This window comes from Spermophilus citellus (genome assembly GCF_964194105.1).
Source record: "Spermophilus citellus genome assembly, chromosome: 6".
NCBI classification, from domain to species: domain Eukaryota; kingdom Metazoa; phylum Chordata; class Mammalia; order Rodentia; family Sciuridae; genus Spermophilus; species Spermophilus citellus.
Window position 1 is genome coordinate 164,579,317 of NC_138187.1, and position 14,207 is coordinate 164,593,523.

Genomic DNA, 14,207 nt, shown 5'->3' on the forward strand with positions numbered 1-14,207 from the left:
TATCTTCATCCCAGTGCTGGTGAAGACAAAGATAAAACTAAGTTAAAAAAGATAAAAACTAAGTAAACTGTATAAACTGATGCATCAATGAATAATAATTCAACAAGTGATTCTCAATCAAGAAGTCGATTTACTTTGGGAGGAAATGGACATATTAATGGATTCCTCTGCTTTGAACTGTTTGCAGAACTTGCCTGGACTATGTATCACTTGCATGCATTGTGAACTATCTGTTGATGCAGTGAATTGTGGTAGTGCTGGGGTATCTTTGCTGATGGTGGCATTGGTGGTACAATTTTTCCCAAAAAAGCCGTCATTTGGCTTGGTGCCGTGGCATTTTGCATCCTCCTCCCTTTCTGCTTGTGATGGTCTACAATTTGGGGGCCAACAGAGGTGAGGCAAAGAACCTCACCCCCCCACACTGGCACCAAGGCCAAATTTGGGGGCCAACAGAGGTGAGGCAAAGAACCTTACCCCCCCACACACTAGTACCAAAGCCAAATTTGGGGGTCAACAGAGGTGAGGCAAAGAACTCACCCCCCCCCCCACTGGTGCAAAGGCCTAGCCACAAGTATGGCTGTATGCTGGACCAGTAGCCAATGATGGGTAAGATCCAATTACAATGGTACCAACCTAAGACAGGAGGCTGACACCTTGAGGTCAGCTCATCTGATGACGGGTAAGGACCATATGTAGTACTGGACAACCTAAGACAGGCAAGGTCCCTAAGCCACATGCTTGTTGTTTAATTAAACAGAAGGGGGAGATGTTGAGAGCCACAGTTTAGTCAGAATGAGACCTGGCATTTTGCAAAAGGGAATGGTTGAAAGGTGAACCTGCTCTGGGATTAGGGCGGCTCCAGGATTAGGGCGGATCCTGTTGGGATTAGGGCAGATCCTGCTGCCTTGGGCACCCACTATGCCTGCTACTTTGGAGTTTCCGGGGAGTTCTCCTGGGGTTCTGAGAGGAGGCGTGTGTTCCTGGGAAGTGTGTGTAGAATGCCAGTAAGAGTTCGGGAATAAAGGTTGCTGTTTGAACCTACAAGGCTGTGTGGCGGCTGGGTTATTTTGTGCTCAGCCAGACTGCGGCAAAAAAGCACATAAGCATGGGGGGGTAGGGGGCACTGAACAGGTCACCAGATCTGCTTCACCAGAAACTGCAAGGCTCTCACCCAACCTCAAACTCCAACTTCTGAAGATATTCCGAAGACCTCTCGGCCAACAAACATGCCACACAACAGAAGCACAGCCAGCCTCCTCAGACAGTGCAGCCGCCCCACAAGTCTTTGATAAGCATCCCACAGACCCCAATGCACCTGCTGGCAGAGATGCCAACCCGGCAACCAAGCAGATGGTGGGCTAGCTGCACCCCAGGTCCGCCAAGTTCTGTTGAGAACTATTTTCTATCGACCCTAGCACAGATGTATCAGAGTGGAGAAATAAAGGCCAGAACTGCTTCTTAACTTGGAGGGTCTGTGTTTTCATCAAAAAACAAAAGAAGAATGTTTTAACAGCATCTCAGATCTTCACCAAAGCCTGGAAAACACATGATCACGTATCATCTGGACGATAAAGGGAAAAATCATGCTCACCCAGACGGCACAACACAAACCACACATCGGCTCTGGCACTTCTTCTCAAGGTCTCCTTCACTCAACAAGGACGTGCCCTGTTCCCAGGAGCACTCAACTACCAGATCTTCCCACCCTTGTGACGATGCTTGGCACCCTCCCAGTTCCAGTCCAGGCCCAGGCTGGGGTCACGGCAAGCTGCCCTGAGCAGAGAGGGTTTCCTCCCAAACATCAGGGGTGATAGTGAAGGTAACGGTTTCCATCTGAAAGATCTACTCCTGTATTTGAGTTAAAGATCCAGTTCATATCAACAGCACTTAACAGAAAGGAACAGGTGACAACCAGGTAAGAACTTGACAAGAGCTGCTTCAGCACCCTTCAGCAGATTCTATAATGGTCAAAACAGACCATTAGCCTTCGAGCATGCTTACACCAGGCTCTGTGGTTAACAATGCGCCAGCAACCCCGTCCAGGTCAAAGGACCGAGAGGAAGCACTCCCATGAAAAGCAAAGGGACAACCATCCACAGCCCCCCGGCAGATGAAGCAACCAGGTTTAAGCATCAAAAACTATTATCAGGGGCTGGGATTGTGGCTCAGCGGTAGAGCACTCACCTAGCACAGGCGGGACCCGGGTTCGATTCTCAGCATCACATAAAAATAAAGGCATTGTGTTGTGTCCATCTACAAAATATATATTTTTTTTTCACTCTTTCTTTCTTTCTCTCTCTCTTAAAAACAAACAAACAAAAAAAAAAAAAAAACTAGTATCAGAAGATGTAACTAAGCCAGGAGCTGGGACGCACAGCTATAATCCCAGCAGCTGGGGAGGCTAAGACAGGAGGATCGCAAGTTCAAAGCCAGCCTCAACAACAGTGAGGCTCTAAGCAACTCAGTGAGATCCTATCTCTAAATAAAATACAAAATAGGACTGGAGACGGGGCTCAGGGATCAGGTGCCCCTGAGTTTAATTCCCAGTACCCACCGCCAGATAAGAAAAAAGAAGCTGTGACTGAGCAGAGAAGTAATGCCTTCTTCAGCCATCACACAGCATCCACTGAGCACCAGAAATTGCTGGTCATGAGAAACAGACTTAAGCAAACAGAGGTGGCAATGGGAAAACATACTGAGTTAGCTGTTGAGACTCTTACAACCGAGATAGATGACAAAAGGCATCTCCTCCCACGAGGGAAGGATGCCCTGGCAAGATGAACTGCCAGCACGAAGGACCTATTTATAGGGCTTTGTGGACTTTGGTAAAGACTTTGGCTTTCACTGGGAGTAAAATGGGAAGGCACTGCAGGGTTTTAAAACAGGGCAGGTGCCAGGCATGGTGGTGCCTGTGATCCCAAGGACTCAGGAGGCTGAGCCAGGAGGATCTCAAGTTTGAGGCCAGCCTCTCAGCAACTTAGCAAGGCACTATCTCAAAATAAAAAGGGCTGGGGATGTGGCTCACTTGCAGTGCCCCTGGATTCAATCCCCAGTAGCAAACTAGAAAACTAAAGAAAAATAAAACAGAGCAGGGATTCACCAACTTCCATTTTAACAGGTCCCTGTGACTGCTGTGAGAACAGAACGTACAGGGACAAGGGCAGCAGAGGAGAATGGCCTGAGGAACTGCAAGAGCCCATAGAGAGACAGAGGAGGCCAGGATTGGGGTAGGACAACAGAGGCGGGCAGTGGGTGACTATGGTAGGCTGACATAGGGCCGACAAGAGTCTTCAATGGAGAGTGGTCAAGGGCCACTCCAAGGTCGGAGGCCTGAGCAACCAGGAGGCACTGTCATCAATTGGTCAGAGGAGGCTGCAGTCGCCATGTCCGAGGTGAGATCAGGGGCTCAACACTGGACACAGGGAGATTCCTACTGGGCGTGGGTTTGAGAACAAGGTCATTACCAGCCGGTTACTGAACAAACTGGAGAACATTCAGCCCTGCTTCTAGGCCACGTGTTAGCCTCAGGCTACAGTGAGGAACACAGTGGCTGGTCCCGAGAGCTCAGTCTGCAGAAGACCAACATGGAGGTGTGGGTGGGGAGGGTGCCTACAGCTAGGTCCCTTTGGGAGACTCCAGCAGACCCAAGGAGGCACCTGGTCAAGGCCAGGAAGACTTCCCAGGCAGCCAAACCAGGACGCAGAAGGAAGCCTGGCCAGGCAGTGCTGGGCAGGAGATGGTCAGTGAGGCTGGGACTCTAGCACAGACCAGCGCCTGCAAAGGCCTGAACCTGAGAGGGAGCACTCAGGTCCTAGGGCCCAGAGGAAGCTGGCTGCTAGGTGGGTGTGCCAAGTGGCAGGAATGCCAACCTTCCAGGACCTGCCAAAGTTGCTTCCAAGTGCCCAGCATCTCTGCAGCTTCCGACCAAAGAAGCAGTCAGCATGGGTGGGCAGTGGTGAGGGATCCACACAGAGCCCTCAAGGCTGGGCGCAGAGCTGTGACATCCTAAGGGCTGAAAGAGCCCTCTTCTAGCAGAATGTACAGACACCCAGTTAAGTGGGAAAGGAAGGCTGAACCCATGTTCCTGAGCCAAATGCCTTCACTTGAGGCATGTGAAGATTCGAGGCAGCTGTGGCACGTGAGGTGGTACAGGAATCAACAAGTCCCCCCCAGACCTGCAGCGCTCCTGAAAGGAGTCTTTCCCAAGATCACATGTCCCTCAGGCTTCTTCTCTGTCCTACACAGGCAGCCCACCACTCCTCCAGGGAATGTGGCTCAGTGGTTAAGCACCCTGGGTTCAATCCCTGGTACAAAAAAAAAAAAAAAAAAAAAAAAAAAATCTTGTCTTCTCCTTTTCCTTTTCATGTAAATCTTACAGTGACTTGTTCTTATGGTATTTTACTTTGGGAGGTAGGGGCTGCTGGGGATTGAACCCAGCCTCCCTACCTCCCATGTAGCTGGGATCACAGGCCTACACTAACACATCCAGCATGATACTTCACTTAATGACAAGTTATAACTTGCTACTGTTTTACATAAAGTTGAAAGAAAATTAAAACATTAAAGCTACCAAATCATCCTATAAAAAGGTATTAGAAAATATTTCCAGTGTTAAGCAACTTTGTTGCCAAAAACTTTATACTTACCTCTAACCCAATAGAAACTGCATAAACTTGTAAACACATTTCTAACCAATTTTAAAATATTCCAAGTGAAGATTTTTACTGTTTAGAATCTACTACTGCAGTTTAAAATTTTTAACTAAGTTTACAAAAATAACTGATGGAGAACAAAAGAAAATTAAAGATTTCTAGCCTGTTAACAAAGCCACTGCATAACTGGGAGATGGGAAAGTGGTGACTTAGTGGCCATGCTACTGACCACTTTCTCTAATAGTCTCTCTTTATGGAGTAACATTTTCAAATATGATAGTCTCAAAGATTCAAGTCTAAGAAGACCCACAGCCAGCCTCACTTTATCACCAAAGTTAGTGTCACCAAAAATCATCCAGGACTCATCAAGTATTAAACAAGATTTTCAAAAATAAAACATGTTTTGATTACAAATATTTTAATAAGAACCCAAAAGTTTTATGCCATTAAAGGGATGTTTCTACACACTCATACATTGCTGGTGGTGCAGCCAATATGGAAAGCAGTAGAGATTCCTTGGAAAACTGAGAATGGAACCACCATTTGACCCAGTTATCCCACTCCTTGGTCTATACCCAAAGGACTTAAAAACAGCATACTACAGGGACACAGCCACATCAATGTTTATAGCAGCACAATTCACAATAGCTAAACTGTGGAGCCAACCTAGATGCCCTTCAGTAGATGAATGAATAAAGAAAATATATACAAACGAAATATTACTCAGCAATAAGAGAATAAAATCATGGCATTTGCAGGTGAATGGAAGGAGTTGGAGAATATAATGCTAAGTGAAGTTAGCCACTCCCAAAAAAAAACAAATGCTGAATGTTTTCTGATATAAGAAGGCTGATTATAGTGGGGTTGGGAGGGGGAGCCTGGGAGGATTAGATGAAGTCTAGATAGAGCAAAGGGGAAGGAGGGAAAGGGAGGGAGCAGGGGGGTAGAAAAGACTGTGGAATGAGATGGACATCATTACCCTAAGTACACGTATGAAGACATGAATGGTGTGACTCTACTTTGTATACAACCAGAGATATGAAAAATTGTGCTCTATGTGTAATATGAATTGTAATGCATTCTGCTGTCACATATAACAAATCAGAATAAAAAATAAACAAAATTTTTCTAAAAAGAAATGTTTCCAGATGTATCATTGTTAACCCTTTTATATTTCCTATTTTTGCATTTCATAATATATTTGGGCTATGCTTATATAATTTACATATGCATGAAACTTATGATGAAAGATCAAATGTTTTAATGATGTCAGTTTAAAAGACCCCTTATGTACATGCGAATCTAAGTACACTCAAGCCTTTTTTACTTGAGCCATGTTGAAAAGATGTCAAGACCTTAAACAGTCTCAATAGCACCATGGAGCTACTAGCGAAAAGGTCAGGACTTCAGCAATAGAATTCCCAAATGCAATCTGTCTGCACAGAACCTTAAAAAAAAAAAAAAAACAACAAACATGATTTGACAGAGAAATGGCATTAAGCAAAAGATCCAAACAAATCCTATATAGTGCGCTGGCATCAGGTGGCCAGGCAGGGTCAGCACCAGAAACCATACCTGGGCTAAGGTTCAGCTCAGTGGGAGAGCTCCTGGGCCCAAGCTCAGGGCTAGGGGTGGAGGACTTCAAAGACAAGGCAGAAAGGGACACAGCCAGAGGCAGGGCAGCAGGGGAGGAGCTCCCAGGGTTCTGTTAGGTGTGCACCGTGCAGCCTACTGCACCAGACAGAATGTCACAGAGCAAACAACATGTAGGGACATCCTTGGGCAGGGAAAGAGTGGCATGCCAAGCCCTGAGTGGCTAGAATAGAGGAGTAGCAGGTGGCAGCAAGGCCAGGCCATACCAGGCCTTCATGGCCCACGATGCAATTCAGAGCGCCGGAAAATACATGATCCCTGCCCAGAAAACAGAGCATGGACCACACCAGTTCCAGGGTTCTGGGGGCACCTGGCAGAGGGAGGACATGGAATAAGTCACCTGGCTGGGGGCTGCTGAGGCTCCACAGCAGGTGCAGAGTCAAGGTTGACAGGGTCCATGGCACATTCTGAAGCACTCAGAGCAGATGCTGACTCACTGGCAAGCTGGCCAGAGTCGACAGCTCAGAGGGACTGCAACTCCCTGTGTGCCCTCCAGCTCAGAATGACAGACCATCCTCCCTATAGACACCTGAAGGGGAGTGAGTGGCCATGCTCAGGCAAGAGCTCACAACAGGCACATAGGAAAAACCTCATGGCAGTGCAGCTCTATCACCAGTCAAGGAAGACACCTGCCTGGCCACTTCCAAGGAAAAGAGAAATTTATGTTTTGTTTTGGGACGAGAGTTGAACCCAGAGGTGCTTAGCCACTCAGCCACATCCCCAGCCCTTTTTATTTTGAGACATGGTTTTGCTAAATTGCTTAGGGCCTCACTAAATTGTTGAGGCTGGCTTTGAACTTACAATTCTCCTGCCTCAGCCTCCAGAGTTGCTGGGGTTACAGGCGTGCAGCAAAAAGAAGTTCTTAAGGGAAAAAGTGGCCTGACAGGACAAACAGTTTAAGCAGTTCACAACCAGGAAACTCTTGGGACTGACACTTCCTCCAGTCACATTCACTCGTGATTTCCCCTCAATGGTCCCCAAACACCTGAACAGCATTCCAGAATTTTTACATCTCCTAAACTCTGGTGGAGGTGGCAGCAACAAATAAGGCCAGAGCAAGGCCAAGTGTGGCCCCTGGGGCAGCAGGAGAGAGAAAGGGAATGGCAGTGGGGAAGCTGGGGGGGGGGGGGGGGGAGGAGCCTGCAGCACCAACACCCTTCCAGAGAGGAGCCAGCAAGGGTCAGCAAGGGCAGTCCAACAGATCTGGCTGCAGGGAAACAGCCTGGGCCACACGTGGGGGCCACTGGAATCCGCAGGGCACTGCAGTCCCTGACCAGTACTCTGGGTAGCAGGGAGGTACCCACTGTTTCCAGAAAGGAGACCAGCCAAGGAAGACCTGGAGGCCAACAGAAGGCTGCTATTAGCTGGTAAGGGAGAGTAACAGAGGACCAGGAGGATACGACCTGATCACAGCTGGACAAACAGGCAGACATTTACATGGTTTGCTTTTCCCCTTCCAGTGTTCTTGCCACCTCCAGGCCCGTCCTTTAGGAGGAAAAATTAATAATTTTTTTTTGATGGAGAGAGAATACAGTACCAGGGACTGTACCCACAGCCTTGCACAACTAGGCAAGCACTCTGCACACACTAGACAAGCACCACTGAGCTACATCCCAGCCCCTTTTATTTATTTATTAATTTATTTATTAAGGTACTAAGGATTGAATCTAGGGGTGCTCAACCACTGAGCTACATTCCCAGCCCTTTTTTATCTTATTATTTTGAGACAGGGTCTCACTAAATTGCTGAAGGTCTCACTAAGTTGTGCAAGCCAGCCTTGAACTTGAAAATCCTTCTGCCTTAGCCCCTCAAGTTGCTGGAATCATAGGCATGTGCCACCATGCCAGGCATGTTTTTAACAAAAGGTCACAATTACTTTCTCAACCCACCAAAATTATACATGACTGTTTAAACAATGACTGGCCATATCAGCCTACCAAAGTTTACTCTGAAGTTCTAATTCATCTTCATCTACAAAACAAACGGGAAAAAATGTGATACATGAACCTACAACCACCATTCTTGCCTTCTATGACCAAAATAATTTACTGAGATAAAATACTTGTACTCTGGGCAGCCACAACATTGAGACAAATGAGAGCCACACAGGAAAACACTTCCTCTCCCTCAAGAGAACTGTTTTTTTCTTATTAAGGAGGGGTTGAAATGGGAGAAACACTCAAGATCTACAATAGCAGGCTACAGGGTACAAAGCAATCTGCATTTCCATCTCCAACCCAAATTAAATACCTGTGAAACCCAGCATTCATTAGTAGCTAATTCCAAGTAGCCACTCTTCAAGTTGACATCCAGATGCCTCCTCCTATCAATCAAATCTTAAACCCAGCACTTCAGGGACTGGGCACACAAGTTTAGTCCCAGCTCTGTCACTGCCTAATTTCAATGTTACTAACTCAGGCCTGGTTTTTCTCGCCTATCCACAAGGCCCTGGATCTGATCGCAGGCACCACAAAAAAAAAAAAAAAAAAAGTGATGAGACCAACTGTTGGACTCAGTTCTTTCTAGCTCTAAAATTGTCCTTTTCTGATGATGTGCTTTTTTCCAAATTCCTTTAATCAGTACACAGAGTATATAAGCTGCCTGTTTCCCACTCCTACTGCACCACCAGGCTCACCTTTGAGACTTTGAAAGGAGATGCAGCTTGCCAACACTGTCCCTCCAAAAGGAATAATAAAATCAAAATACAATTACAGCAAACTACAATATGGGACAAATCCAATTCACCCTTGGATTTTTTTTTAATAACAAGACAAGCATAAAATCTTAAAAGATGACCAACTATCATGGCCCAAATACAGCAGATGCTTTGAGAACAGCAGGGAAATGGGGTCCTTGGTGGGGAGTCCTTCACTCTCCTCCTGGTGCACTCAGGGGCAGTCAGCCACTCCTGTGATAGCTCGCAGGCTCCCACTCCTCACAGACTGCCAACTGGAGCAGGCGGCAGTGACTCCAGGGTGAGGATGGAGCTGTTCCACCTTTTAAGGCCTCAGATTTCACCTGTGGTGACTGCGTTTCTAGAGGCTCACCAAGGTCATTGCCAGGGCTCCACTCATCTACAAGTTCAACCTCTTCTCCCCAGGACTTCAGGTTAATATGAAGACCCCAAAGATATCCCAGGCATCACAAGAAGCACTGGGAACAGTCACAAACAAAAAGGGCCGCGCAGGGCAGAAACAGGCGTCCCGGTGAACAACAGGTAAAGCTTCCCGTAGAGACTGGCATCGGGCTTTGCTTTGAGTTACTAGAAGTACTAGTACAAACACACGTGAACACTTACAAATCAAAGGAGCATTCGAGCAGAGGGCAGGCAGCACAAACTTCGGAGACCCGCAGCCGGCCAATTCCTAGCCCTGGGCGCTAGGGACGCGAAGAACTCCCCGGGTAGGAAGTTCCCAGCGCCCGTGCCGCTGCCCCTGCGCGCCAGTCCAGACCTGGAGCCAAACGCCAGCCAAAATGGAGGAGGGGCCGCCCGGAGCGGGCCTCGTGGCGCGCGCTCACGGCGCCAGCCGCCTTCCTGCTGCCCGCCTCGCCCGCGCAGGCTGCCCTAGCCCAGCCCGGACTCGATACGTGGCAGGCTGCTGCCCGGCGGGAAGCCAGAAGCCACTCCGCAAAGACAGTAAGAGAGCAATGAAAGACCCACCAGAGAGCTCCACCCTCTCCACCCGCAGGAACGTCCGGAGTAAGGCTGGGACGCCTCTCCTCGCCTAGCTACAAAACAAAGACAGCAGGCTCCAGGGAGGCAGACCAGTGACCCCTTTCCCCGATTCCAGGACGCGCACGCCCGCCGCGAGCTGGGAGCCAGGAGAACTTTCCCACGGAAGCCCACCGCTTCCGCCCTCTTTCGCCCTCAGTCGCGGCTGCAGGGCCGCTCCCGCACTCCTCCGGGGCTCGGCTGCACCGGGAGCCCTGCCATACCGGTGGGCGCCCCACGCGGACACCGCGCGCGTCCGCGCCGCCTCGCAGCCCTGGGGCCCGAGCCCCGCTCACTCCGCCGGGACGCGTTGGACTGGCGGGGTCGCTTCTGGGAGCCCTGCCCGCAACACGGACCAGCCAAACAATAAGCCTCCGCTCCCTTTCCCCTCCCCCGGTAGACCCCGGCCACGAGGCACTGCCGCGGGAGGAGGGCGTGCGCCTGGCGCCAGCCCGCGATGCTGGCCGGGTGCCCTTGCTCCCGGAGGGCCGAGCCTGTGCGGGGCCGCGGAGCCGAGCGCGGCCGGGAGCGCAGGGCGGGCCACGAGGTGGCCACGGAGGCGGACGTGTGTGCGGGGGCCCGCGCGCGGTACCTTGCCGCTGGCCGTGCCGCCGCTGACTCCGATCAGGAAGGGCTCGCCGCCGCTGGGCTGCTGGTGGCTCTGCAGGGTCTGCTCACTGTCCCCGGCCATGGCTCGAGCCGAGGAGCCGCCACTCGCCTGGAGCGCGGTGGGCTGCTTCCTGGAGCTGCCGCGCGCCTCCCTCTGCCCGCAGCGGCGGCGGCGGCGGCGTCTACATCCCGGGCCCGGGTCAGCGTGATGCCGCTGCTCCAATCGGGCGGGCGGCGCGCTGCGATTCGCCCGGGCCAAGGCTGCGAGGCGGAGGCCCAGCGCGCGCCCCGCCCGCCGCCCGAGGCCGAGGTGTGAGCCCGGCGCTCCTGGGCACAGAGCCGGGTCCCCGGCGCCCTCCCGAGGACCCGCGGGAAAGGAGGGCTGTGCCGGGTGCCGTGTATGTGCCGGCCACCTCTTTCAAAGGGATAAAAAGCGAGGAGGGACCTAAAGGCAGATCAAGTAAGAGAGGGAATGTCCGGGACTGAGAAGCAACATCAGAACCAGTCGGGAAGATGACGTTGAAACAGTTAATGCCATTTGCCCATCATCCGCTAAGATATTTTGTTTAAAGAAAACTGGATTCCCCTCTCCCATTTGCCCGAAATAGTGTGCCAGCCGCAGCTCTAGACATCTCCTGTCCTGGAGACCAGGCGCGCCCTTCTCGCGGGCAGGCCTGTCCTCCCGCACTCCCGGAGCGGCCTGATTTGAGAGGCTTGTCTGGAGAGTACCCTTCCTGGGACCTCAGCCCCCAATACTGAGGTTCCTTAGTTAGGTTCGTGAGGACACTAAAAGGGCAGTGCCGCCTTGGGTACTTAAACCCACTGAACTTGAAGATGACCGCCGGCCCAGCTAGTGACTAAGAGCAGCCCCGGCCTCAGGAACCAGCTTTCTGGGTTCACACCCAGGTCCAGGGCCAGTCATTCTCCTGCTGTGCCTCAGCGTTCTCATGCGTTCAGTGGACATAATGTGGATCCCATTCTGGGATGTTTGTGAGGTTTTAAATGAATAATCATATGTGAAGTTCTTAGAAAGTGGGCCTGGCACAGTCCAGGCCCTATACTATGCTTGAAGAAAAAAGGCTCCTGAGGGGGTCTGGGGAGGGAAGTTTTGCTGGGCACACCTGGGAACCATAGGGCTTCATGAGGAACCTCCAGTCTCTGCCTCTCTGAATGTAGGACTAAGTCACTACTGGGTGTTTTGTTTTGTTTTGATACTGGATATTGAACCCAGGGCTTTACAACCGTGCTACCTCCCCAGTCCTTTTTATTTTTAATTTTGAGACAAGCGCTAGCTAAATTGCTCAGGCTGGCCTCAGCCTTAAGAGTCTTTGGGATTACAGGTGTGCATCACCATGCCTGGCAATTTGTTCTCTTTCAAAATATAGTAAATAAGCTTAAATTGAAAATTATTTTGATGGGGCTGAGGATGCGGCTCAAGCGGTAGCGTGCTCACCTGGTATGTGTGCTGCCCGGGTTCGATCCTCAGCACCACATACAAAGATGTTGTGTCCGCCGAAAAACTAAAAAATAAATATTAAAAAAATTATTTTGAAAAATAATTATTAAACAAGATTAATAGTAGCCAAGAACATGTAATTCTTTTCACTTTTGAGATACTTTATATAACCATCAGTACCAAACACAGAAGCAGTTCAGACAGGATGGGGAGATCGGCTGCTGGGTACCCAGAGACAGACACTTGAGAGAGATTTACTGGAGGTCATCTTACCAAATAGCTATGGAGTGGATTAGATCTGACTGGCCATGAAGTCTGCCTCTTCTCCCAAAAGTCTTCTGCAGAAAAGAGACTTAACAGTCTTCGAGGACTTTTGCAGAACACTTTATAACCCAACATGAGGCCATTAGAATTCTGAATTTTAGAACTCAGGGCTAAAGGTTAGCATGGGGACACTGGGATGCAGAGTGGAGGAAGAAGAGGATAGGAGGGTGCCATGTCCTCCATGAACGGCCTTCCCTGTCATTTCTATAGCTTTTTTCCCATAATAGTTCATCATACAAATTTCAAACATACTTGAGAGATTTTGTCATAAACACTGAAATTCCCTGCCACGGAGTCTCTAAATAGCATGGTACTAGACCTGCTGTGTCACGTAACTGCTGATCTGCCCACCTTCCATGCAGTGAGATGGTACTGTAGTATTTCCTTCCCTTTATTTTGTTTGGCTTACTCCAACTGGCTTAAACATTCCCTGTCTTTTGTTGTTGCCACCATGTCCCCAATACCTAGAACAGTTTCTGCCATCTAATAGGGTCTCAGTAAATATTTGCTGAATGAGTGAAGAGACACCATATCTCATTTCCACATGCTAGGGCCAGGTGAGCAGAAGGACAGGCAAGTGAGAAGCAGTCAGGGTGAGACTGGTGAATGAATGAATGAATCAACAAATACATAGGAGGGAAGAATGCACCAAGAAGCAAACATCCTCCCATCATTTTGAAAGCAAAGGTGGCGGTCCCTTGACTGCAATCGTGTGGTTACAAACTCTCATTTCCGAATATTTTGTTTTTTCTGGCTGCTAAGGTTTGGATGTGGTTCATCCCCACCAAAGCTCATCTTGAAATTTAATTGCCAGTGTAAGTGTTCCAAGATCTTGGGATCTTAGGAGGGAAGTGCTTAGATCATGGGGCTCTACCTTCAAAAGGGATAGACGCAGCTCCTACAGGGTGGGCTAGTTATGGGGCTTTGGGGAGAGGATTCAGCCTTCCTATGCTCTCTCACACAGGTGTTGCTCTTCCACCTATACCTGCTCTCAATCTCAGCACACTCCCACCACATGGTGCCATGCATCCACCACATCTCTGGCAGCCTGGGGTGAAGCCCTGCCAGAAGCCCAGCAGGTGCAAGGGCATGCTCTGGGACGCTCTCACTTCAGTGCTTTCTTTGGCATTCCACACTAACTGTCTACAACGAGTTCTAGTGTGCCTCTTACCTAGTGGAGCTTACTGGTAACTGAGCTAACTCACTGTGCTTCTCCGAACCTATAATAACATGAGTTAATACCACAAAAGTAATCTAAAAACGATCAGAAGCTTTCTTCATGAAGGTAAGATCTACTCAGCAGAGGACAGTCAGTGCAGTATGCTCCCTTTCCCTTCTTTCCCTTCTCTGCCCCATCCCTAGGGTGGCTTGCCCACATATAGAGAAGTTACTGTCAGTTTAAATTGTTAAGAGCACTCTCATCACAGTGACCTCAACAAGGACTTCTGCATCTCTGCTCTCTACAAAGCAAGGCAAGCTGCCCACGCTATCCCCATGCTGTGTCATCTTCTCTCAGGAGCCTGGTCACCAAACCCTATTGCTGGAGATGCTCCAGTCACATGGAGCCTCCTGTAGCAATCACACTGCAGGTTCTGAAGTGGCTTCATGCTATGCTCCTTCCCCTCCCACCAGGAAAAGGATAGTTTTAATAAAATCCAGAGCTGCAACACATTCAGAGAACTACATCCTTTTGGTACCTGTGACTTTTCTTTATATGCTGATTTTGTCCTGATCCAGTCAGGCCTAGTAACACTGGAGCTGAGTCGGCATGAGAGTGCAACTCAGCTGCAGCCAAGGACAG

At 49.5% G+C, this 14,207-nt stretch overlaps 1 protein-coding gene across 1 annotated transcript in view; it reads right to left on the reverse strand.

Moving 5' to 3' along the window:
* Window positions 1-10,839, reverse strand: part of UCK2 (uridine-cytidine kinase 2) — a 51,418-nt gene extending 40,579 nt beyond the window's left edge. The window contains exon 1 of the mRNA XM_081297737.1: window positions 10,610-10,839. Within this exon, the coding sequence (XP_081153863.1) occupies window positions 10,610-10,708 (99 nt within the window). The 5' untranslated portion in view covers window positions 10,709-10,839. The remainder of the gene's footprint in view (window positions 1-10,609) is intronic.
* Window positions 10,840-14,207: the final 3,368 nt, after the last annotated feature.